The 26418-nt window shown below is 41.6% G+C and overlaps 2 protein-coding genes across 2 annotated transcripts in view; one reads left to right on the top strand and one right to left on the bottom strand.

Annotated features, from left to right (window-relative positions):
- PI4KA (phosphatidylinositol 4-kinase alpha) overlaps nucleotides 1-26418 on the bottom strand; it is a 159908-nt gene that overhangs the window by 66691 nt on the left and 66799 nt on the right. Inside the window, exons 18-19 of the mRNA XM_037497929.2 lie at nucleotides 17645-17813; nucleotides 15255-15305 (exon numbers count right to left, since the gene is read on the bottom strand). Coding sequence (XP_037353826.1) covers nucleotides 15255-15305; nucleotides 17645-17813 — 220 coding nt within the window. The remainder of the gene's footprint in view (nucleotides 1-15254; nucleotides 15306-17644; nucleotides 17814-26418) is intronic.
- SERPIND1 (serpin family D member 1) lies at nucleotides 1326-9694 on the top strand. Its single transcript, XM_037497928.1, has 5 exons — nucleotides 1326-1338; nucleotides 4330-5219; nucleotides 6819-7092; nucleotides 8444-8588; nucleotides 9255-9694. The coding sequence occupies exons 2-5, from the start codon at nucleotides 4340-4342 to the stop codon at nucleotides 9444-9446; spliced, it is 1491 nt and encodes a 496-aa protein (XP_037353825.1). The 5' UTR covers nucleotides 1326-1338; nucleotides 4330-4339; the 3' UTR covers nucleotides 9447-9694.

Here is a 26418-nt window from a genome sequence, read left to right as displayed (position 1 = left end):
GACATAAGACCTGAAACCATAAAATACATAGAAGGAAATATAGGCGAAACACTACGGGATTTGCACATCAAAGACATCTTTACAGACACATCACCCAAAGCAGTGATAGTGAAGACAAAGATAAACAGCTGGGACTACATCAAATTAAAGAGCTTCTGCACAGCAAAAGAGACAATAACAAAAACAAAGAGAAACCCCACCAACTGGGAGAACATTTTTGCACCCAACACTAATGATAAAGGACTGATCACAAAAATCTGCAAAGAGCTGATGAGACTCAGCAACAACAAAGAAAATAATCCAGTCAAAAAATGGGCAGAAGAGCTAAAAAGAAACTTCTCTGAAGAGGAAATGCAAATGGCCAACAGACATATGAAAAAATGTTCAACATCACTTGTAATCAGGGAAATGCAAATCAAAACTACCATGAGATACCATCTCACACCAGTGAGAATGGCACATATTAAAAAAACTAGCAACAACAAATGTTGGCGAGGATGTGGAGAAAAAGGAACTCTTCTGCACTGTTGGTGGGAGTGCAAACTGGTCCAACCACTATGGAGAGCTGTGTGGAGATTTCTGGACCTACTAAACATAGAGCTTCCATATGATCCAGCAATTCCACTCCTAGGTATTTACCCAAAGGACACAGAAACATCAATTCCAAAGAGCACCTGCACCCCTATGTTTATAGCAGCACTGTTTACAATAGCTAAGCTTTGGAAACAACCCAAATGCCCAAAAGTAGATGACTGGATCAAGAAGATGTGGTACATATATACCATGGAATATTACTCAGCATTCAAAAAAGATAAACACATGCAATTTGCAGCAACATGGATGGCGCTGGAAGGGATCATGCTCAGCGAAATAAGCCAAAAAGAAAAAGAAAAATACCGGATGGTCTCACTCATAGCAGGAATCTAGAAAACTTAAATAAGGGACCAGGAAAATGAATATAAGAAAGTGAAAATCAAAATCAACAAAAAACTATGAACCAGAGACACTTTTTGGGGTGGGGGGCGGGAGGGGAAGGATTGGGGTCAGAATGGGGCGTTTGCAATTGTATGGGGGAATATAAAAATAAAATTTAAGATTAAAAAAAAAAAAAAAAAACATCACTTACACCAGAAGTAGAGCCAACAAATCACAAATCACCCAGTAATGATTACATACACAGCTGGGATTTGTGCTGACAAAGCTAGTTGAGTAGTGTTTGATTTGGGATATATTTACTTTGAAAAATACACAACAGCCCAGCACCAAAGTTCACATTGAAACCCACTGGTGACCTTGGTTGATTTCATCTCTGCAGCACCACTTCTCTGAAGCACAGAGGTAAGTTTTGTTTCTAACATTTCTACTGATAAAAAATACTGATTTTTGGTTGTCAGCAATAGGTAACTGGCACCATTTCTCTATCAAACTACAAATTCAAAGTTTTCATTATCTTAGAAATGGAAAAACGTTTATTTTTTAATCTGCCTATGGAAAAAAAATCTGTCAGTTATATGATGGGGATAATTTACAAAACTGGAATAGAAAAGTACTGTACCTAATGCTAGCCTATTTGAATTAATAACTGTACTGGAATGATATATGAGAATATCCTTGTTCTTAGGCATTTCCCCTATCAGAAAAAAATGTGTATGTATATGCCTGTGCACAAACATACGCATATGTGTGGAGAGATAAGAGAAAGATAAAACAACTTGTCCAAAATATAAAAACTTGATGAATCTGGGAAAGGGTATACAAGGACCACTCTCTATATTATGCTCTCAACACTTCTATACCTTTGAAGTTTTTACAAAAGAAAAAGTTTTTTAAAGTTCTATGCAGCTAGTTCTCTCCCATTATATCTGCTCTCTTTGGACCTGGAAACAATAGCCAGGAGTGGCAAGGCAATCCAGATGTTACATTCTGTTACAAAAATTCCAAACTCAATGACTATAAGAAAGCATCACACAGAAATTCAACATATATGATACATGAAATCATATATGACTGATTTACCTTAAAAAACAACACTTTCTCTTCAAAGGAAAATTTAAATGCAACCCAGTCATAGTTTTTAAATGTCTTATATAACTTTGTTATACGAAAGGGCAAAACAATGAGAGGATATACCTTTTAGATCCTGGATTTCAACCCACAGAAAATATCAGAGGTCTTTTCTTCTTGCTCTGATAAGGAATAATGAACTCTATTTTTGGCTTTTCATTGTATAATGTAGGAACAGTGTATAAGAAGCTTCCAAATATACTATCTAAAAACAGGATATACTAGTTGGATATATATCTGGATATAGATGTACTATCTGGAGGAATGTTTTTATCTGTCACCCTATCTGGTCTCACTGTTTTACTGGGATCTTATTTAAGTTTATTTTTAACCTTATTTTTACCAGAGGACGATACCTTTAAGTATGGCCTAGCAAGGAGACTTCCATCAAATTGTTCACTCTGTTCCTTTCTAGCTTTTTAAAGTGTATTGCCATCAACACCCATGTCTGATTCTATTGGGAAGCTGGGCCCAACACTATTGCAGCCACACACACACTGTTTGACACTTGTGTGAGGTACTGAGCATGAGGTTCAGTGGTGCTGAGAGGGGCATGGGAAAAAAGAACAGACATTTTCAGTCAAAAACTGTAATTTATATTCTCCAAAATGTGTAATTCAAAAGTCTCTCAGTTTTGAGTAGAATATTTCAACTGATTATTTTAACTGTACTATAGGGGAACACCAAAGGAAGAAGACTAGGGGCAGGGAAACTAGTCCTGGGACTCGTGACCTGGGGAAATCTGGGGGTTTCCAACTTGGATCTAATCTAGCCAATGCCATTCATTAGCAAGAGTCCTAGTATGTGACATACTGGGAGGATGAAGTTAATTTACATAGAAAAAGTGCCTCGCACATAGAGCAGGTGCTCCATCAAGTCACTGCCATCATCGACATTAAAAAAAAACCCGACAATTTCAAGTGGGGCATCCACACAGTCCCAATCTTTAGGCCTAATAAGTAGGTACCAGTTACTATTATTCAACATACACTGGAAACAGATATTCTGGTTCTCAGGTATTTAACAAGTGATGGCTACATGCATACACAAACTTAAGAAAACACCATTCTTCTTTCTGGGGTGATCAGAAGTGAAGCAGGGATCATGTATGATTGCATGCACATGATTATCAACACTGACCGTCACTGCCCTTGTGAAACAAAGACACGTTAAATAACAGTTCATCCGCATAGATAACCAGGAAGTGAACAAGAGAAAGATAAAGACATTCTGGCAGCAAAACTGATTTGACAAGTCAAGTCAAATCCTTTCCTAGAACTAGGCAAGGTATAAACAGAAAAGAAAGGTTTATCATGGGTTTATATTAAAATATATATTATCTTGTTTACTTAAATAAAGGGCTGTCAGTAAGACATCTGACCTCACCCTCACACTCAACTGGTATCTGCTGAGATTATTTCTAACCCTATGCTAGAAGCAACTAAGTAGAAAAGATTCAATTCCTCTTGACAACAGTGGGAGCTGACTAGCAGATACAAAGGGAAAAAAGAAACCTGTAGCAAGCCATAAAACCTCATTAGAATGAGACTAACCACCCATCAAATTCCATTAGGTTTGAGAGGGTCTTCTGCATTATAGACAAGCTCCAAATCTTATGCAAATTAAACAATCCTACAGAAATACACATATTTCACCTATCTTTAACATATTTTTCAGAAGGCATAGCACATACTCATTTTTCAATAACATCTCCATTCAAGGCTCAGCTCTTGGTAAAGCTTCCATGACTGTCCTGGTGTCCCAGCTCTGAGCTCCCAAGTGCTTTGGTGGCATACTATAAGAGACCCCACCTTACTGTAAGTCTGTCCCCAACTGCCTGGTGAGTCCCTTGGTGGAGAAGATGTTTGTACCTCTAGTACCTAATATGCTGCTTGGAGACAGGAACAAAGTATAGTGGATAAATGAAAAAGAAACTCCTCCCCATCCCCACAGCAAATCCTCCCAGGACCCCAGAGTCCTCAGTATGCTAGACAGTTTTACAAACTTTTAAAGACGAAATTCTCAACTGTGGACCCACAGATTCTTCAGGCAGGTTTACAAAGCTCATACAAAATGTTAGGTATCCATTTATCTTCCTCAGATTCTCTTAAGGGTTCATTAATGCTAAATGACTAAGGACAGGTGCACTAAGGGCATCTTCCTGGTCAGAGCCAGGGGGAACTTGCTGCTAGAGCACTGAAGATGCATATGTGTTAGGACTGGTCTGCTAGGTCACCTCTCACCATGTTGTGCTTTCTCTGCCAGCTCTGCCAAAATGAAATGCCCATTCCAAGTCCTCGTCATTTGTCTTTTCCTAACACTTGTGTGTGGAAACAAAGGCCTGGTGGATCAGTTTGAGAAAGGAGAGAAAGATTCTAAGTCTGTGGATCCCCAATGGAGGCAGTTAAATAATAAAACCCTGAGCATGCCCCTTCTCCCGGCTGACTTCCACAAGGAAAACACAGTCACCAATGACTGGATCCCCGAGGGGGAGGAAGATGAGGATTATCTGGATCTGGAGAAGATACTCAGTGAAGATGATGACTACATTGATATTATCGATGCAGTTTTGCCAACAGATTCTGATGCCAATGCCGGAAACATCCTGCAGCTCTTCCAAGGCAAGAGCCGGATCCAGCGTCTCAATATCCTCAACGCAAAATTTGCTTTCAGCCTTTATAGAGCACTGAAGGAACAGGCCAACACTTTTGACAACATCTTCATAGCCCCTGTGGGCATTTCTACCGCCATGGGGATGATCTCCTTGGGGCTTCAGGGGAAAACTCATGAACAAATACACTCAATTTTGCACTTTAAAGACTTTGTCAATGCCAGCAGCAAGTATGAAATCATGACCATACATAATCTCTTCCGGAAACTGACCCATCGCCTCTTCAGGAGGAATTTTGGGTACACACTGCGATCAGTCAATGATCTTTACATCCAGAAACAATTTCCAATCCTTGATGACTTCAAAAGTAAAGTAAGAGAGTACTACTTTGCCGAAGCTCATGCAACTGACTTCTCAGACCCTGTCTTCATAGCAAAAGCCAACAACCACATTCTGAAGGTCACCAAGGGTCTCATAAAAGATGCTCTGGAGAACATAGACCCAGCCACTCAGATGATGATTCTAAACTGCATCTACTTTAAAGGTAAGAAATACCTTCACATTTCTCAAAGCAAACTTGGGACACACTCTTTTAGTATGCAGGTAGGCTGAATGCCAAGAACTATGTTCTAGCTCTGATTATCCAGGAAACCAAAACACAAGGTTAGGCTCACAGGAACAAAGGAAGGTCATGATGAGGTAACAGTAAGAGTTTATACTTACTGAACCCAAACTGTGTGCTTTATGCACAATCTTGTGAGACTGTCAATGTTATTGTGTTCACATTATACAGATGGGGCCACATGGGAAAAAGTAAAATGACATTCCAAGTGTACACAGTGATATGGGGCAGAGACAGTTGCCCCAGGGAGGCCACCTCTTGAAAAATTGGAAAAAACAATGCAAAGAACTTTTTAACATTTAACCTGCCTGGATTTTACTAATTTGCTTTTAATTTTAAATGTTTTATGTTATGACCACCTGTAAAACACATTCAAAACAGAGGTTGAGCCTCAGGAAGGAGTCAAAATGAAAGAATGCCAGGAGACATGTAACAGCTCCAGCAGAACTAGGAAGAACAGTAATTCCCAAAGTGGGTTACGGGAGAGGGATGCGGGGGGGAGGGCTTGAGGGGTCAAGTCTGTATACAGGGGAAAAGTCTGGAGACATCTGTGGTTGCTACAACTGGGGAAGAGGGAGAAGTCTTCCTGGCATCTATGGGTAAAGGGATCCTGCTGAACATCCCACATTACACAGGACAGACTCCACCACAGACAACTATATGGCCTAAATGTTGATAGTGCTGAAGTGGAGAAGCTGGCAGAAGTAAGCCCAAGGAGAATGGAACTTAGTTTCCATCACAAAAATCATCTGGTGTTTAAACCTCCCAAAGAATATGCTTATCTCATCCAGCTGCTCCTCCAACCAGTTAGAAACCTTGAGCAAGTTACTTTGCTTCTCTGTGCCTCTGTTCCCACATTTGTAAATGGGGCTAAAAGCTCCCACTCATCATGGCTAGGAGGAGAAAAAATGAGATACAAAAGGAAGGTACTTAGAAGGTACCCAGCATACCACCATCAACTGTTGGTCTTCAATGATTACTTACCAGCACCTTAGAGCTAAAATAAAACACATGCTTATTCCTGAATATACAGTCCTCCACCCAAATATAAAGTATAGCCCCTGATGGCAGTGTTGTATCAGCAGTGTGTACAATTAAGTCACTAACGAAATAAGAGCGTAAGGGATGAGAGCTATCAAAACAGAGCTGACATGAACTCAATGTTATTCAATTTACATATAAACAAGTAAGAGACTCAAGCAAATTAGAGTCAGATTCTAAACCAGAATTTACTCCAGTCTATTCAACCTATCTACCATTATTACACTTCCTACAAAAATGTTAGTATTCTGACCTTCTCAGAATTCTCAAAAACAATGGTTCTCAAAGTGTGGTCCCTGGATCAGGACCATCATATATAAGATATGCAAATTCTTGGCCCAAACCTACAGAATCAGAGACACTGCGGTTGGGCTATAGTCTGTTGGAACCACCCCTCTAGGGGTTTCTGGTACACACTCATGAATGAGAACCAATGCTCTTAAAACATTTTTAAAAGCCCTGTTCCTGCTGACTTTACAGGATCCTGGGTGAATAAATTCCCAGTGGAAATGACACACAAACACAACTTTCGGTTGAATGAACGGGAGGTGGTCAAGGTTTCCATGATGCAGACCAAGGGGAACTTCCTGGCAGCAAATGACCAGGAGCTGGACTGTGATGTTCTACAGCTGGAGTACGTGGGGGGCATCAGCATGTTTGTTGTGGTCCCACACAAGCTGTCTGGAATGAAGACCCTAGAGACACAACTGACACCCCAAGTGGTGGAGAGATGGCAGAAAAGCATGACAAACAGGTACTGTGATTGAGTGTTTGTTTGTCTGATCTCAGGGAAGCTGGGGGAGCCCAGGAATACTGAAACTTTGGTCATTTTAAGAAAAAGGGAGAAGTCTGCTTAAATACCCAAGAACTGCCACAATGGACTGTTAATTCAGCCCAAATTTCTTGGTGAGAGGCAAGAAGTTAAAAACACATGACTGAGAGTCAAGTACTTGCTTTGAGTTTTGAGTCCCAATTTCATGATTTGTAAAAGAGGAATCGTTCATGACTTCCAAGAGTCACTGTGAGAAATAAATAGAAGAGTGATGTCCACACAAAGAGGGGTCCCACAAAGATGAGCACTCCCCTTTCCCAACCAAGAAATCCTGAGATCCTCTTAAGCCATTAAGGACCTGTTAAACATTATTTTCCTTTATTATTATTTATTGCTCCATAGTCAAAATGACAGGTTTTAATTATTTACTAAGAGTATTCGGTCATAGCATAAATTAGAGAAGTCACATTTTTGTTTACCAGATACAGGCTAGGCCCATATTAAGAAGACAGGAGAATTGGGTCTCCTATAAGAATATAAAAAACTCAACAAACTAAGAAGCAGGCTCTCAGAGCGAGGTGTTTGTCCAGGTAACCAATTAATCATTAAGCCATAATCAAATTTTTCATTAAAAATGTCCCTTCTGTACCTGCCTTCTAACACTCCATTGCCCGTGACTTCTAACCCTAAGTGAGGGATGCCTAAGCAGCCTACCTCCTCCACTGTTTGATCCATCCTGGCAATGGCTGCCAGAACAGTGTTTCCAAGACATCATCTCTATTCCTCCTCTCATAAACTGTGGATCCCCCTGATCTACACAATACAGCCCAGTTTCTTAGCCTTAGCCATAGGCAGTAACCATCTGGCCTGCTCTGTTCCTCCTCCAACTATTATTGCTATTCATCCGTTTAAGGACGGAATGAGTTGATATAAGAATTAAGAATGTTTAACATCATCTGGTATGTGAAGGATTCTGTTTTAAAAATCCTTAGTTAAACAAAATAAGATATACTCCAAACAAGAGAAATATCTTAGATGCCTTCGCAAATCAAAAACCAGTATTAGTTCCGCTGCACACCTGGAAGACAGGAATTGAACACAGTTATCAAGGAAATGACCACATGTCAATAATCATGCCTCAATTTCAAGTAACTGGAATTACAATGGGATGGTCTTCCCAAAATCCTCAACTGACAGCAGTAGAAAATGAATTTTAACAAGTGCCATTTCCATTCTGTGGTAAATACAACCTGGGGTGGGAGGGTTAGGTTGTGGACACTTGAAGGAAATACATGATTCAATACAACTGGGCCTCCTTTTCTTCTCTGACTAGAACTCGAGAGATACTCCTGCCCAAATTCAAGCTGGAGAAGAATTATAACCTGGTGGAGGCCCTGAAGTCAATGGGGATCACCTCACTGTTTGAGAAAAACAGCAATATGTCAGGAATTTCAGACCACAGGATCACCATTGACCTGGTAACCTCTCCCCTCACCTGCCCTCTATACCCATCCTAGGATCTGCCAACAAAGCCCTCTCCTGCCTCACCTGACTTCACAAGTTGGTGTGGGAAGGGTGTCAGATCCCTGTCTACTGGATGCATAGTGGGAGGGTGATCTCAGGGAATAGTCTGGGAGCAAGCTCCATTCCTGCTCATATCAGAGACAGCACATACTCAACTCTACAAAATAGCTTCTCCCAAATTGTGGAAGACACACTGAGTACATGCAGAGACATTGTACTACCTGCACATCAAACTTCAAACAACAATAATAGGCACTTGCAAAAAAAGCGAGAACACCAATCCAAATACTGTGCACACCCAGACCCCTCCTTCCTTGGCAGAGCTCCCCAGAGCATAAGTAGCCACTGTCTTGGCTGACAGACAGCTCATACTGCCAAGAATCAATGTGAAGCCAGAGAGTAAGGTAAACAATGTTTATACAACAAAACTTTTGAGCATAATTACCATACATGAAAGGTGATTAAAGAAATTTTCAAGGGTCAGTTTGACTAGCTATGGTCTGTATCTTTCATGTGCTCGTTCGACCCTTTCCCTGAAGGAGATGAAATTCCACTATATCCTTTCTCCCTCTGTGTGCCAACTGATAAAGCCTGACAACTTTCCTTTCCATTTTGAACAGTTCAAGCACCAAGGTACTATTACAGTGAATGAGGAGGGCACCGAAGCTGCTGCCGTGACCACAGTGGGGTTCATGCCACTGTCTACCCAAGTGCGTTTCACTGTCGACCGCCCTTTTCTGTTTCTCATCTATGAGCACCGCACCAGCTGCCTGCTCTTCATGGGGAGAGTTGCCAACCCCACCAAGTCTTAAGAGTGGAGGCCTGGGCATCTCAAGTGTTTTGGGGGCACTCTGTAATTCTGTTTCCATTCTAATGATGAGAACAGAGATGTTCTGGCATCCTGACATTTGTATCTTATGCTACCATTATGAAATCAAGGCCTATATGAGATGAGAGAAGAACGTTACAAACAACTAAGTTTACTGGAGCAATGCTGCAGGGTGAACAATGCCATCATTTCACAGAAATGAATATACCTGTAGCATGTCAACTGCTAATGAGAGGTTACTCGGTACTTCCCACTTCCTTACAGCAAATCTATGGGGGCCTCCCTGACAGCCTCTTCTCCTACAGTAATCTATCTTGCACATCTGGCTCTATTACTCAGTCTTTCTAACCAGGCTTCTCATCTGAACAGAGAACAGAGACATGAACTGCCAGACCATTTTCTCCTCTCCGCAGGATGGAATACCATTCCTGATGCTCACAAGAAAAGTGATCATGAGATATTCCATGCATGTCCTATGCATTAGGCTTAGTTCTTTCAAGGCCCAACCTGCCAAATTCATGCTAAATGCCACTGTATTCCTGCTATTACCTCATTGCTGGACAGAGTGTATATGTGACCATGCCTTCCATCCTAAAGATAAATAAATACTACCACTTTTACTTGTGTATCTGTTATATTCTATTTTTTGAAGCACAAATAACTAAGGAAGGCCAAATTCAAAATAGTTGATATGCCTCAAAAAGTAATTTGAGTTCCTCAGGGAGTTCTATACTGACTTATATGCCGCCGAAGCATGTTCTCAGAATCAAGATGGAGTGAGTGTTGCTAAGTCCTGGGGGCAAGGTTACTTTGGATAATTTCTGAAATGCCAGTCATGTGGGGCATGTACTTCAGTTTTCATCTCTGCATGCGAAGAGACCTTTGCTCTTGTAGTGGGTCAGGTTTAATAAAACAGGAATATCTGAGGAATGTGTCTCTTGATTGCTACCTGGGTAAGACAACTGGAATCCAAAGAGGCTGCTGAAACAATGGCCAGTGATGGGAAGGGTATCGAAATCACTAATGGTTTTGGCTGAGAGTTGTGAATCCCACAGCTCTGCAAGAGAGACTTTTCCTTCCCAGCTCTGCAAAGGAGGAAGACTAGGCAGGGCACTTAAATCTATCCAAGAAGCGGCTGCAGTGAGTGCTGGGGCCAGCGTTCAGGTGGAGGTTGGCCTGACTCAGGGTCACGTGTGGACTCTTGTTTCAGAGGATAACTTCTGATCCAGTGAGACCAATACCAGTCATGGGAACAGCAAAGAGGGGCACTGTGATAGGTGTGCCCGTGGATTATCAAGGAGTCCTCACACCAACCCTGGGAGCCTCACACTGTTATCACCTTTTGCAACTGATGAAACAGTTCCTGGAGGGGAAATGATCTGTCCCAGGCCCCAATTCAAACCCAGGCCCCGCTAGTAGAGGCAAATCCTTTCCACCTGCTTCCTTCCCAGCTTTCTGCACCAGGCCTTCTGCTTCCACTGTCTAAGTAGTACATGGTTGAGACCAAGTCCTTCCTGTCACACCCTCTTGATTGATCTCTCAGTGAAACTGGAGGTTGCTGGTGACCCACTCCTTGAATTCCTCCTCCAATTCATTTCAACAATGTTCTTCTCAGTGTTCATACTGTATTTGTCAACTTGATGTTGATTCCTCTTTTCCTCATATTCCTAAAAGTAGCTACCTCAAAAAACTTGGCATTCAGCCTCTTCCTATGTCTGCCCCCTACCCAGAAAGGTCAATAATACCACTTCCAATGAGGCAGCCTCACCTCTGCTGGATCCAGCTCAGGTTCCTTATGACTCAGCATAGGCAAAGGCCCAGCACAGACATGCTTTGCATTCATTTATATCCACTCTGAATGCATTCACAGCCCTCTTGAAAACCAGATGACCTATGTTTCAAGGTACAGAGTACATATGAATCCTGGCTCCAACATTTAGTAGCAGTGGGACAGAGAGTCATGTTGTGTGTCTGAGTTTCCTCATCTGTAAAGTAGGGATTTACCTTGCAGGGCTGTTGTAAGGATTAAATGAGTTAATGCCTAGAGGCCTCCCTAGTGGCACAAGGGATTAAGCACGGCACTATGAGGCGGCCCGCAGCCTCTGCAGCATGAATTTGATCCCCGGCCAGCCAGGGAGCAACCCGCATGGTGAAGCAGACCTCTCCTGTCTCACCCGCTGCTCCCCTCAGCAGTGTACTTCAGTCAGTCTGGCTGTTCTGTTCCCCACTCTGTCTCTGGTGAATTCTCTCACCCCCCTCCCCATATCTCTGGCCTGTACCCCAGCTCTTGTATGCATAAATAAATAAATCTTAAAAGAAAAAGATTATTCTAAATGAGTAAATGCCTAGAAGGGCTTTAAATCAGTCTTGGTGCTTAGCAACAGCTAACAAAGGGCTTCTTATTACCTTTATCTCAATCTAAAAGAGCATTTATATAGCTAAAGGGTTCCTAAACTGGGCAGGGTCCATGACCTACAAAATTAGTCCACTAACCTCATTTTAGAGGCACCAGGAGAATAAATAACCTATCCAAGGTCACAAATACTATAAAAGGTACAAGTGAAAGATCTCTAAGTGAGGTGCACACGTATTTTTTGAGGAGAACACATGTCTTATTAAATCACTACTTTAAGACAACGGATCCTTCAAAATACCTACTTAAATAGTGGATAGACACTATTTATATATCTGAAGAAATATTACTCATAAAGTTAAGGACAAAAATCACCAAATCTGGGGCCTCCCAGGTGGTGCAAGGGGTAAAGTCTCAGCACTATGAAGCTATCTGCGGCCACTGCGGCACAAATTCAATCTCCGGCCAGGGAGCTGACACACATGGCGCAGCAGACCTCTCCTGTCTCGCCCAATGCTCCCCTCAGCAGTGTATTTCAGACAATCCACCTGTTCTGTTTCCCACTGTCTCTGGTGAATCCTCTCACCCCCACACCTCTGGCCTGTACCTCAGTTCTTATAGGCATATTTATGCATAAATAAATAAACCTTTTTTAAAAATCATCAAATCTAAGCATGAAAGAGCCTCAGAGATCACAATACCCAGTCCTGAGCCACTCTCTCTAGGTTCCCAAGGTCACTGACTAGTGAAAAGCTGCATTAGGATTCACGCCCAGGCTTCTTGCCCAAACCCACTGGTACTTCTAGCCAACAAATTAATTCGAGACAGTGTCAGCAAAAGAGCCAAAACAGATTACCTTTTCCTTTTATAAAAAGAAAAGAAAGCACAGTATTAAAAAAAAGCTTTGGGAATTAGTTTCTCCTATAAGGTCCAAGGGGTAAGCAGAAAGTAAATGCAAAAAGCCATGATCTCTGTGTTCTTTGTTGAGCAAGAGAATCAAATATTTGTTTTCTCCCCCAATATATAACCATTAACTTTTGTTAAAACTACAATACTTATTCTATTCATGTAAAAGGTCATCACAGTGGAGGAAATATGAGTATCTGAAGTATGTTCTAGCCTATCAATAACAGTTATACCCACACCCACCTATTAGGTACTTCAGAGGGTCACCTCTATCTTTTCAAGAAACCCTGCTGCCAGCAAAGGATCCCACAGGCAACACAGAGTCCAAACCCATGCCTTGTGACCCTAAACTCGTGCTACCAATCAACCTCACCAGTCATCATTCCCCAGATACGCAAAGTACCCCTATAGATTTCTTCCATGCATTTATTAAACTTTAAATGGCCATTGCAAAACTGAACTGGAAGCTCACAGGTATATGGTTCAGAGAATTCTGGTGTTCAAAGATCTTTGCTTAAGTGTCACCCCAAGCATGCTTCTCTGTCTGTCTCCAGGAATCTTTCTGACAAAATCACCTCTCCTGGGGAGTCTGCCACCTCACTGTTCTCCCCTCTAAGAGGCTAAGAGTGTGCCATAGACTTTATACTTTAGTTCAGAAGGGAAGCAGTTTGCTTGTTCCCTGCTACACATGTGTCAGAATAGTCTCTTCTTCCTCAGTGTGCTTGAAGACACAAGGGCTGTGGCACAGTGACCACAGCTGTCTCTCTTGTGACTTTGAACATTTCCTTGGGAACCTTACCACCTTTATACCTGCCATTCGGTGTTCTCCCCTTGAGTATTCAAGGGTTATTGGGACTCCCTCTGCCATAGTATTTACTTTGATTAATTTTGGTTAATTTTTTATTTTATTTTGGTTAATAATTTTTATTAATTTGGTTAATTTTTTCAAGTAGATTTTTTTTCACTTTTTAATTTTGACTATCCTGCAGTTGTGTTGTAGAAGTGTCATTATACAGGGCCCTTGTTTGATCTGGCAGGAAATGTGAGGGGTATAAAGTCTGTGGCACACTCTTAGCCTCTTGGAGGGGAGAACAGTGAGGTGGCAGACTCCCCAGGAGAGGTGATTTTGTCAGAAAGATTCCTGGAGACAGACAGAGAAGCATGCTTGGGGTGACACTTAAGCAAAGATCTTTGAACACCAGAATTCTCTGAACCATATACCTGTGAGCTTCCAGTTCAGTTTTGCAATGGCCATTTAAAGTTTAATAAATGCATGGAAGAAATCTATAGGGGTACTTTGCATATCTGGGGAATGATGACTGGTGAGGTTGATTGGTAGCACAACAAGTTTAGGGTCACAAGGCATGGGTTTGGACCCTGTGTTGCCCTGTGTTGCCTGTTGGATCCTTTGCTGGCAGCAGGGTTTCTTGAAAAGATAGAGGTGACCCTCTGAAGTGCCTAGTAGGTGGGTGTTACTTATTGGAGGAAGGACAGGAAAGAAAAGCACAGGTATGAAAAAAGGTGAACTGGAAGTGGAATACTCCACAAAATATAGTACTGACATCTTACTATGACAAGATAAATAGTAATAAATCAGTCAATTGCTATGTTTTCTCCATCTGGACACCAATCAAAGTCTCCCAAGTCAGAATGATGGGATAACTGTAGAAACCACTTTGCTGAGATCAGGAGAGCTGCTTCTCCATCTGTTTGTCCAAGATCTACATGCCCTGGGTCACCTTACCAGCTCAAAGGTCAAACCCTGTGCTTTTAATAAGAGAAATGAACTACTGGGATGGGTGAGGTGGGAAGGAAGTAGAAGGTAGAAGCAAAATTTTCACTAGAAAGTGGCTAAATGGAAGTTAGAGAATAAGGAATGAAAACAAATACTAGAACCCAGGCCCTAACTTAGGACCGGTGGCTGGCAACAACTGATAAAGTGAAAATGACTTCTGCAAATATTATCTGGGAAGATGTGGCTAGAGATTGAGAGAGGAAAAGATGGAGGCAGGTTTTGCACCACAGCAGTGTATAACAGGGGATAAGGCCAACTGTGGGCAGCCAATGACTGCAGGAAAGGCTGTGCCCAACAGTGTGCCTGGCCTGCCATGCCAACAAGTCACCCCAGAAGGACACTGAGAGCTATAGCTCCAAGGCCAAAGCACCAACCAGAAGCACCAGGTCTCATCTCAGAGGAGGAGCAACAGAGGGAATGGAAGCAGGTTCTCTTTCAGCATTAGTCAGGGGTACCAAAACAGTCCATAAGACACAGGATGGGCCTGAAGTCAGACTGCAGACCTGGTGAGTCATGCAAGAGGGAACTAAAGCAGTTTCCTGGCCAAACAGCTACAGCAGACACACACCTGTGGGCAGTCACAAAAGAGCTAGAAGTGGTTGAAACAGTCCTATCTGCAGAATCACTGGCTTCTCAAAATGTTATTTTTCTCAGGTATTTACTGTGTATGACTAGGCAACACTCAAACCTGAGCACAGTTATCTGGGTTCTAAATCACACAACTAACAAATACTCACCACAGCTATTACAGGAATGAGTACACCCAAGTTCCCCGCACTGCTAGAAGCCTAGAAGAGAATAGAATTGGGTCACTGATTAGTGCATCTTTTATTTAAAAAAAAAAAAAGATAATGTGTTACATAAACCTGGAATTCCTTAATCTAAAAAGAAATTAGAGCTATATAAAAACAAAAATAGAAAAAAGATCAATAAAAATGCTCATCTAGCATTAATTTTAATAGTAAAAGAATGTGGACACAAATGTTGCACCTCACCTCTGAAAAATTACTAATTATAATACATAGCTGTTGAAAAGACAACTTTCTATAAAATAATCACTTCAAAAACTCGCTATCACAAATGTTAAATAGAAAAAAACAATAAAGAATATGTTGATATAATTCCAATCACGTAAAATGAATATATTTGCATAAAAATACAAGAAAATGTACCAAATTGTTAATAATAATGACTATATCTGAGTAGAGGGATTATGGGTACTTTTTATTATTTATAGGTTTCTATACCTTCTATCAATACAATCAAGTTAGGAAAAAATTGGAGGTTACTTTAAAATAATTAAATTAAAGGAAGGTTCCCTGGCTAGACACACAAACGTGGCTAAACTATGGTACACACTGACTGGCTAAAATTTTAAATAAATAAAAATTTATTTAATTTATTTTCTATATTAACAAAAAATGGTAGCAGCTGAGGGTGCTGAGTCCCACTGCATGCCAGGTGCTCAAATTCCAAGTGCTCACATCCTTATCTTTATTTTAGGGGTCTGACAGCTTCAGAGGCCCCACAGCTGCTGGTATAGTTGGAATTCTATGTCCTAGGCTGAAGTCCACACTTGCTGGCCCTGCCTGTCCCATTCTAGAAACTTATGACCTCACGGCTACACCATGACTGGAACCATTCATGTTTCTTAATTTAAAATCACAGCTCCTATCTTCAACAGAGTAGCACATTGGTCAGCACTCTTCCCTACTCCTCCAATCCCCCTTTATCCCATGAGGCCCCATCTCATGGGAAAAGTGCCTATTCACTGCATGACTGAGAAAGAGGAACTATTCTGCAAAGAACAGAATTTACAGCTTGCACTCACTGGATGGAAATGGGGATCACTGTATTGCCCACGGTTCAACCTCCTCCCTAGTCTGTGAAAAAAGCATTAAAGCCTGAGAGTCCTGAGATTGTAAGCAGTGAGCACATGTAGAAGGGTGCAGTCCACAGTCCCAGGAAGGAACCTTCCAGGCAGTCCTCTCATCTCAATACCAAAGGTCTCACATGAAATGACAGATGGACTATTGTGAATTGGGTTAGGCCTCAATGTGTGCCAACCTGGGAGACTTGAGAAATTAGTCGCACAGATCATTGCTGGGTAGCCTGGCACAGCAAGGTAGAGAAGGGTCTGACTTTGAAAAGGGTACTCCCTCTCAGGCAACATTTTCACACAGAGGGCTCCTTCTCATTCAGTTTCCAACTTAGCCGTCACCTTCTCAGACAGACCTTTGGCTTACAGGGGGCTCCCTGTAAGCCTCTCCCCAAACTGCCCTGTTTGGCTTTCACGATCTGCCCCCACTAAGCCAACAAAAGCAGGCACACCATTCACTTCTGTAAGTCTGGAATCTAGAACAAAGGTCTAGAAACTGCACACCATGACCAAATCTGACCACTGCCTATTCTTGGAAATAAAGTTTTATGGAAGCACAGCTACCTTATTTACTTACTTAATGGCTAGAGAGGCTTCTATGCTACCATGGCAGAACTGAATAGTTGCAAAAAAGAGTGCAAGGCCTGAAATGCTGCAAATAAGCACTGCAGCCCTTTACAGAAATAGTAGGCCTAAGCCTCAACTGGGACAGAAGCAAGTACACAGTAGATTAACAGAAACTATCTGGGGAATGAGGGGAGGGGCACAGGAAGAAAAGACGGGAGGACAAAGGAAGACACTGATAGTGGGACTTGCGCCCACATGACATGTCAAAGGGGAGATGACGTGTCAAATTCCCCCATCTGTTTCTTTGGGGATCTGAGACCTGACATTTTATCCCCGTGTATCTGTTTCCCTTGGATAGCCTAAGATTAGGTCTATAATTACACTGTGTTCTGATGAGTCTCCACCTCCTGGCTTCATGGTAGAGAAGAGAAGAGAGGCTTCTATCACCTTATCAACCTAGGTTGTGATGCAGTCTTTTCCATGAGCTCTACCCAACCTTTGCCAGGACATCTAAGGCGGAATCTCAGCCCTTTGTCCTTGCACATCTCCAGATGTGTTTAAAGCATTTAACAAAGAATATACCCTATCTCAATCCAGATGGTGCCTGGAGACTCTGTTTTGGCCAGCAGAATGACAAGCTGGCACTGACCAGACAGGCATCCATACCATCTTCTACCCTACCTTCAGAGCAGGCCCTTTTTCGCTTGCCCTCTCACTGGCACGCTTTCCCTCCAGCCCTAGCTGCACAAACAGTTCCAGCAGGTTCATGAGCAGCTCGTCCACAAGGTGCTCGTCCTGGATATTGGCTGCAATGTTTGCCAGGGCATTGATGACCGCCAGGGAGCAGTGCCTGGGGGAAGAAACAACAGTTGGTACAACAAAGGATGTGTACTGCAGCAGGAAGCAAGCTGACTCTGCCAATCTTGGCTCACTCACCATGCCTCTTTCAGTGATATGAACAAAGGGACCCTCCAGAGTGGTGAACATGCCATCTTTGTAAACAATGGACTTCAAAGGAAAGCAATTGTTGCAGAATTGACTGTGACCTCTCTGAGATGCATTAAGGGCCTCCAAGGTCCCAGGAATCCACACACTGGGGACTTGTGAAGGTCTCAGACACCTTCCTCTGAGTGTCAAGAGATTACTACATAGCTAAAAAAGTGCTTACTCCTCCCACACATTTCCTAGATGGACCCTGATAATACCCTTCTTCTCAACAATGCCTCCACCCTGGTGTTGATCTTGGTATTAGCCTACATCAAACACCTAAGAAGTGCCCGGTGGGACAACTGCCTCAGGATTATTCTGGACCCATGTCAACTCCAGACACAAAGCTGATAGTGCCCTCTGTCAGAAAACCATAAACCAGTTAGGATGTCTTAGCTTCTGTGGACACTGGGGGTAAAGCTAGACTGCTAAGTGACCCTGGGTGAGCAGGAGTAATCCCTGAGTTTCTTCCTGAGTAAAGTAAGGGTAATAATTCCCTCCTCACAGGGTGGAGAAGGTAGTAAACACTTTCCATGAAGCAATGAGCACACACCATCTGGTCCCCAGAAATCATGGAGCAAATGGCAACTATAATAAAAAGTATCCCCCCTTCACAAATAGGTAAATTCCTATGAATTCAAAGAAGAAATTATAAAAAACCTTGTGATGAATGATAATGAGAACACAACTCACATATGGGACACAGCAAAAGCACTTATAAGAGGAAAATATATAGCAATACAGGCTCACATCAACAACAAGAAAGAGGGCCTCCCTGGTGGCACAGGGGTTAAGTTGCAGCACTATGAAGCTATCCACAGCCACTGCAAGCATAGCACAATTTCGATCCCCAGCCAGCCAGGGAGCTGACCCACATGGCACAGCAAACTCTCCTGTGTCGTCCGCTGCTCTCCTCAGCAGTGTATTTCAGTCAACCCCTGTTGTGTTACCCACTCTATTTCTGTGAATCCTCTTACCACCCCCCCCCATATCTCTGGCCTGTACCCCAGCTCTTGTATGCATAAATAGATAAATCTAAAAAAAAGAAACAAGAAAGAACTCAAAGGAACAACCTAATCTCCCAACTTAAAGAACTGGAAAAAGAACAACAAAAAAACCCAAAAGCCAGTAGAAGAATGGAAATAATAAAAATCAAAGAAGAAATAAATGAAAAAGAAGTTAAGAAAACAATCCAAAAGATCAATGAAAGCAAAAGTTGATTCTTAAAAAAAATAAGCAAAATAGAAAAACCTCTAGGCAGGCTCACAAAGGAAAAACAGAAGAAAGCACAAATAAATAGGATCATAAATGAAAGAAGAGACATCATAACAGACACAGCAGAAATCAAGAGAATAATCAGAGACTACTGTGAATAGCTATATACAAACAATCTAGAAAAGATGGACAAATTCCTACAACTTCACAATCATCCAAAGCTAGATAAAGAAGAAATAGAACACCTAAACAAACCAATTACAAGCAGTGAAGTTGAAACAGTAATCAAAACCCTTCCCAGGGGGGGCGGAGCAACATGGCGGCAAGGAGACGCTGCGAGTAAGATCTCCCATTAAAAAAAGTTAATAGGGAGGAAAAGCGGCAGGTCCCAGTGAGAACTGGGACACGGAAGATAAACGGGTGACGCCAGCGAACTGCCCGAAGAAGAAAGTGGCCATAAAAGAGAACTAGAAGGGAGGGAAGCACAGAACCCTGCTCCCCTCCCCCGCCCACAGAGGCGGCACTCTCCGACCGGCAGAGAGGAGGAAACAACAAACCAAAACGGCCCACAAGAACAAACGACGCAGCAAGCGGGACTGTGAGTGGAAAGGAACTATTGCAGCCACCACACCCCGTGAACGGGAGCTGAGGCGAACCCTGCAGGATCTGCCGCGGCGGTGAGCGAACGGCTCCTGGCGCCATTAGAGAAGAACAAAGACCCCGGGAGACCCGCACACAGCCCGGGCTGCCGGTAAGCTGGCGCGGAAACGCGGCGCGCTCGGGGAGCTTGAAAAGCAAGTGCAGACCTGGATCACGGCTGCCCAGGTCCCCGCGCCTGCGACCTAGGCTTGCGGGGAGACGCACGGAGGTCCTCACTGAGGTGAAGGTCCCTCCCTGAGTGAGCAGGAACCAGGCGCCCAGGCACCGGAGCGGTGCAAAAGGCGCCATTCCCGCGCCACTGAACTGGGCTACAGCCCGCGTCCTGGAACTGAGGGCTTTGAACTGAGACCCGGGGCACGAAAATTCGGGGCGTGGGTTCTCCACGACGGTGGGGCACAAGGCAGACACAGCACCCCAAAGCTGTTGAGGTGTACCCTACCATTCCCGCTCTGTTCTCTGTCCCACGGGGTGGGGGGAGGCGAAAAACAGCCCCCCAAGGACAATAGGAGAGATCTCTGGCGCCACCTAGCGACCAGGAAAAAAAAAGTCACTAACACCCTATAAAACAGGACATTTCTTAAGACTGCTTGAAAAGGGCAGAAGGTTTCTGGAGGACCCAGTGGCCAGCCGGGAAGTTATTCCACGCCAGGCCCCTTCCGACCAGCAGTCTGAGCCCACAGAGGGAGCAGGCACGCACGTCCGGGGCAGACCGGGTGCGCAGAAGAGTGTGCCTGAAACCGGAGGCGCAGGGACTGCATCCCGCTTCGCCATTTGAGAACAGGGACATTTCTTCAGTAAAAACTGCCTAAAACCAGCAGAAAGCTCCCCCAGAAGACAGAGATGGCTCCTGGAAGAGCCAGAGGGGAGCGGAGAAGTTCACCCAAGATGTCAGTCAGTCCGAGCAACACAGTGTCCCAACGCATACGACAAATTAGAAAACAGACAGTAGGGAGTAGAAGAACCACACGCAACCTAAAAACTCCTCAGGAAAGAAGCACACCACAAAAAGAAACCACTATCCCCAGATTGCAACGACAGCAAACTTGGAAGAACTTCTGAGCCTTCCAGAAAGAGAATTTAAATTGCCATGATAAAAAAGTGATAGATCAGAAGAAAATTTGAGTCCCTAAAGAGGGAAGTAAGAGAAATGCAGGAGATCAAAGAATTAATGGAGGAACTAAAGAACTCTGGGAAAAGCAATGAAAGCAGAATAGATGAAATGGAAGAACGAATAAGTAATCTTGAAGACACAGAAATAAAAAGAACCAAAACAGAAAAGGAAAGAGAAGTACGAAGGAAAAGAATGAAGAAAGACTTCGGAACTATCTGACTCATGAGGAAAGGAATATAAGAGTTATAGGAAATCCAGAAGGAGAGGAGAGAGATGTAGGAACAGAGAAAATATTCATGATATAATTGAAGAGAACTTCCCAAATGAGAAGAAGGAGCTGAAAATTGATATACAAGAAGCAAGAAGAACACCAAACTTCCACGACGAAAGGAAAAACACAGCAAGACACATAATAGTAAAAGCTTCCAAGAAATCCAGGACAAGGAAAAAATAATGAAGCTGACAAGAGGGAAGAAACAAATAACATTCAAAGGAAAACCAATCAGGCTGACATCAAGACTTCTCTGAAGAAACACTACGGGCAAGGAGAGAGTGGAGGACATAGTCAACAGACTCCAAGAAAACAGATGCAACCAAGAATACTCTATCCCGCAAAGCTCTCTTTCTCCATGAAGAAAGAAATAGGACCTTCCCAGACAAAGAGAAACTCCGGAATTTCATTGCGACTAAACCCCCACTCCAAAAATACTACAAGGAATCCTAAAGCCAGAACCTCAGAGGGACGAATAACAACGAAGAAGACCAAAAAAAAAAAAAAAAGTTATTAAAAGAATAAATAAAATCAAAGGAAAGACAAACATAATGGCAAATACAGATGCTAACATATCAATATTAACTCTAAATGTAAATGGACTAAACTCTTCAATAAAAGACACAGAGTTTGCAGCCTGGATTAAGAAACAAAACCCAACCTTTTGCTGTCTCCAGGAAACACATTTAGCTACAAAAGATAAAAATAGGCTCAAAGTCAAAGGATGGAAAACAATCCTACAAGCAAATGGGCCAAAAAAGAAAGCAGGAACAGCTATACTTATATCAGATAAAACAGACTTCAAACTCAAAAAAATAAAAGACGACCAATGGTCACTACATTATGATTAAGGGACAATACTTCAAGAAGAAATAACACTCATTTAAACATATACTCACCAAACGAAAGAGCACCAAAATAATATCAGACAACTGTTGTCCTCTCTGAAAACAGACATCAGAAAACACATATGTAGTGGGAGACTTCAACACAGCACTATCAACAATGGATAGATCAACAAGACAAAAAATAAGTAAAGAAACTAAAGCTCTAAATAAGGACCTAGAGCATTTGGGCTTAACAGACATCTATAGAACACTAAACCCAAAAAAAAACGGAGTACACATTTTTCTCAAGCGCACACGGATCATTCTCCAGGATCGATCACATACTGGGGCACAAGACAAACATCAACAGATACACCAAGATTGAAATCATACCAACCATCTTTTCTGACCACGAAGGCATCATAGAAATAAATCATAAAAAGAAGGCAAGGACTATCCTACCTCATGGAGATTAAAGCCACACTACTGGAAGACCACTGGACTAACGAGGAGAATCAAAGAAGAAATTAAAAAATTCTTTGAAATTGAATGACAAGGAGGACACCAATATCCTAAATGTATGGGATGCAGCAAAAGCAGTAATAAATAAGAGGAAATATATAGCATAGAAAGCTCACATCAAAAAACAAGAAAGAACTCAAAGAAACAACCTAATCTCGAAGCTCAAAGATCTAGAAAAAGAACAACAAAAAAACCCAAAACAGTAGAAGAAAAGATAATAAAAACCAAAGCAGAAATAAAATGAAATTGAAACTAAAAAACAATCCAAAAGATCAATGAAACCAAGAGCTGGTTCTTTGAAAAAATAAATAAATAGACAAACCCTAGCCAGGCTCACAAAGGAAAAAAGGGAGAAAGCACAAATACACAGAATCATAAATGAAAGAGAGAAATCACAACGGACACAGCAGAAATCAAAAGAATAATCAGCACTACTATGAACAGTTTATATGGAAACAAGTTCAACAATCTAGAGGAGATGGACAAATTTCCTACAACTCTACAATCACCCAAAGCTAGATAAAGAAGAAATAGAACACCTAAACAGACCAATTACAAGCAGCGAAATTGAAATGGTAATCAAAACCCTCCCAAAAACAAAAAGCCCAGACCTGATGGATTTACAAATGAATTCTACCAAACATTCAGAGACGAATTAGTGCCTATCCTTCACAAACTCTTCCAAAAAATTGAGAAGAAAGGGACAATACCAAACACGTTCTATGAAGCCAATATTACACTAATACCAAAACGATAAGGACAACACAAAAAGGAAAACTATAGGCCAATCTCCCTAATGAACACTGATGCAAAAATCCTCAATAAATTTAGCTATCAGAATCCAACAATGTATCCATAAGATAATTCACCACGACCAAGTTGGATTCATTCCAGGGGCACAAGGATGGTTTAACATCCGAAAATCAATCAACGTTATCCAACACATCAACAAAAAGAAATATAAAACCATATGATAATATCAATAGATGCTGAGAAAGCTTTCGACAAAGTGCAACACCCATTCATGATAAAAGCCTTGAAATTCTTGGGATACAAGGAACATACCTCAACATCATAAAGGCCATCTATGAGAAGCCAACAGCCAGTATCATTCTCATGGTGAAAAGCTGAAAGCAATTCCATTAAGATCTGGAAAGACAAGGATGTCCACTCTCACACCATTGTTTTCAATATAATACTGGAAGTCCTAGCCAGAGCAATAAGAACAAGAGAAAGACATCCAAGGAATCCAAATAGGAAAAAAGAAGTCAAACTATCACTATTTGCAGATGATATGATAATATACATAGAGAACCCCAAAATCTCCACAGAAAAACTAATTCAACTCATCAATCAATTCAGTAAAGTGGCAGGATAAAAATCAACACGCAAAGTCAGTAGCCTTCCTATACACAAACAATAAATCTGAAGAAGAAGAAATCGAAAAAACACCCCTTTTATTATCGAAACAAAAAAATCAAATATTTGGGAATAAATCTAACAAAAGAGGTAAAGGACCTATACAAAGAAAACTATAAAACACTGTTAAAAGAAATAGAAGAAGACACAAAGAAATGGAAAGACATCCCCTGCTCATGGATTGGAAGAATAACATTATTAAATGGCCATCCTACCAAAAGCAATTACAGATTCAATGCTATTCCAATCAAAATCTCAATGGCATTCTTCAAAAAAATAAGAACAATTATTGATGAAATTCATATGGAATCACCAAAACCCCGAATAGCCAAAGCTCTACTGAAAAAAAAAGAAGGAAATGGAGGCATTCACACTCCCAGACTTCAAACTATACTACAAAGCCATAATCACAAAAACTGCATGGTATTGGAACAAGAACAGACATACAGACCAATGGAATCGAATAGAAAATCCAGAAATAAACCCACAGATTTATGGTCAACTAATCTTTGACACTGGAGCAAAGACTATGCATTGGAGCAAAGAAAGTTTGTTCAATAAATGGTGCTGGGAAAACTGGGTCGCTACATGCAAAAGAATGAAGCTTGACCACTACCCTCACACCATACACAAAAATCAACTCAAAATGGATTAAAGAACTAGACATAAGACCTAAAACCATAAAATACATAGAAGGAAATATAGGCGAAACACTACGGGATTTGCACATCAAAGACATCTTTACAGACACATCACCCAAAGCAGTGATAGTGAAGACAAAGATAAACAGCTGGGACTACATCAAATTAAAGAGCTTCTGCACAGCAAAAAGAGACAATAACAAAACAAAGAGAAACCCCACCAACTGGGAGAACATTTTGCACACACTAATGATAAGGACTGATCACAAAAATCTGCAAAGAGCTGATGAGACTCAGCAACAACAAAGAAAATAATCCAGTCAAAAAATGGGCAGAAGAGCTAAAAAAGAAACTTCTCTGAAGAGGAAATGCAAATGGCCAACAGACATATGAAAAAATGTTCAACATCACTTGTAATCAGGGAAATGCAAATCAAAACTACCATGAGATACCATCTCACACCAGTGAGAATGGCACATATTAAAAAAACTAGCAACAACAAATGTTGGCGAGGATGTGGAGAAAAAGGAACTCTTCTGCACTGCTGGTGGGAGTGCAAACTGGTCCAACCACTATGGAGAGCTGTGTGAGATTTCTGGACCTACTAAACATAGAGCTTCCATATGATCCAGCAATTCCACTCCTAGGTATTTACCCAAAGGACACAGAAACATCAATTCCAAAGAACACCTGCACCCTATGTTATAGCAGCACTGTTTTACATAGCTAAGCTTTGGAAACAACCCAAATGCCAAAAATAGATGACTGGATCAAGAAGATGTGGTACATATATACCATGGAATATTACTCAGCATTCAAAAAAGATAAACACATGCAATTTGCAGCAACATGGATGGCACTGGAAGGGATCATGCTCAGCGAAATAAGCCAAAAAGAAAAGAAAAATACCGGATGGTCTCACTCATAGCAGGAATCTAGAAAACTTAAATAAGGGACCAGGAAAATGAATATAAGAAAGTGAAAATCAAAATCAACAAAAAACTATGAACCAGAGACACTTTTTGGGGGGTGGGGGGCGGGAGGGGAAGGATGGGGTCAGAATGGGGCGTTTGCATTGTATGGGAATATAAAAATAAAATTTAATATTTAAAAAAATAAATAAATAAATAAATAAATATCCTGAAAAAAAAAAAAAAAAAAAACTAGCAACAACAAATGTTGGCGAGGATGTGGAGAAAAAGGAACTCTTGTGCACTGTTGGTGGGAGTGCAAACTGGTCCAACCACTATGGAGAGCTGTGTGGAGATTTCTGGACCTACTAAACATAGAGCTTCCATATGATCCAGCAATTCCACTCCTAGGTATTTACCCAAAGGACACAGAAACATCAATTCCAAAGAGCACCTGCACTCCTATGTTTATAGCAGCACTGTTTACAATAGCTAAGCTTTGGAAACAACCCAAATGCCCAAAAATAGATGACTGGATCAAGAAGATGTGGTACATATATACCATGGAATATTACTCAGCATTCAAAAAAGATAAACACATGCAATTTGCAGCAACATGGATGGCACTGGAAGGGATCATGCTCAGCGAAATAAGCCAAAAAGAAAAAGAAAAATACCGGATGGTCTCACTCATAGCAGAATCTAGAAAACTTAAATAAGGGACCAGGAAAATGAATATAAGAAAGTGAAAATCAAAATCAACAAAAAACTATGAACCAGAGACACTTTTTGGGGGGTGGGGGGGCGGGAGGGGAGGATGGGGTCAGAATGGGGCGTTTGCAATTGTATGGGGGAATATAAAATAAAATTTAAATAAAAAAAATAAATAAA

Source organism: Talpa occidentalis, unplaced genomic scaffold (genome assembly GCF_014898055.3).
Source record: "Talpa occidentalis isolate TD23 unplaced genomic scaffold, MPIMG_talOcc4v2.1 talOcc4.8, whole genome shotgun sequence".
In the NCBI taxonomy this organism is placed as follows: Eukaryota; Metazoa; Chordata; class Mammalia; order Eulipotyphla; family Talpidae; genus Talpa; species Talpa occidentalis.
This window is presented reverse-complemented; position numbering and strand designations above follow the sequence as displayed.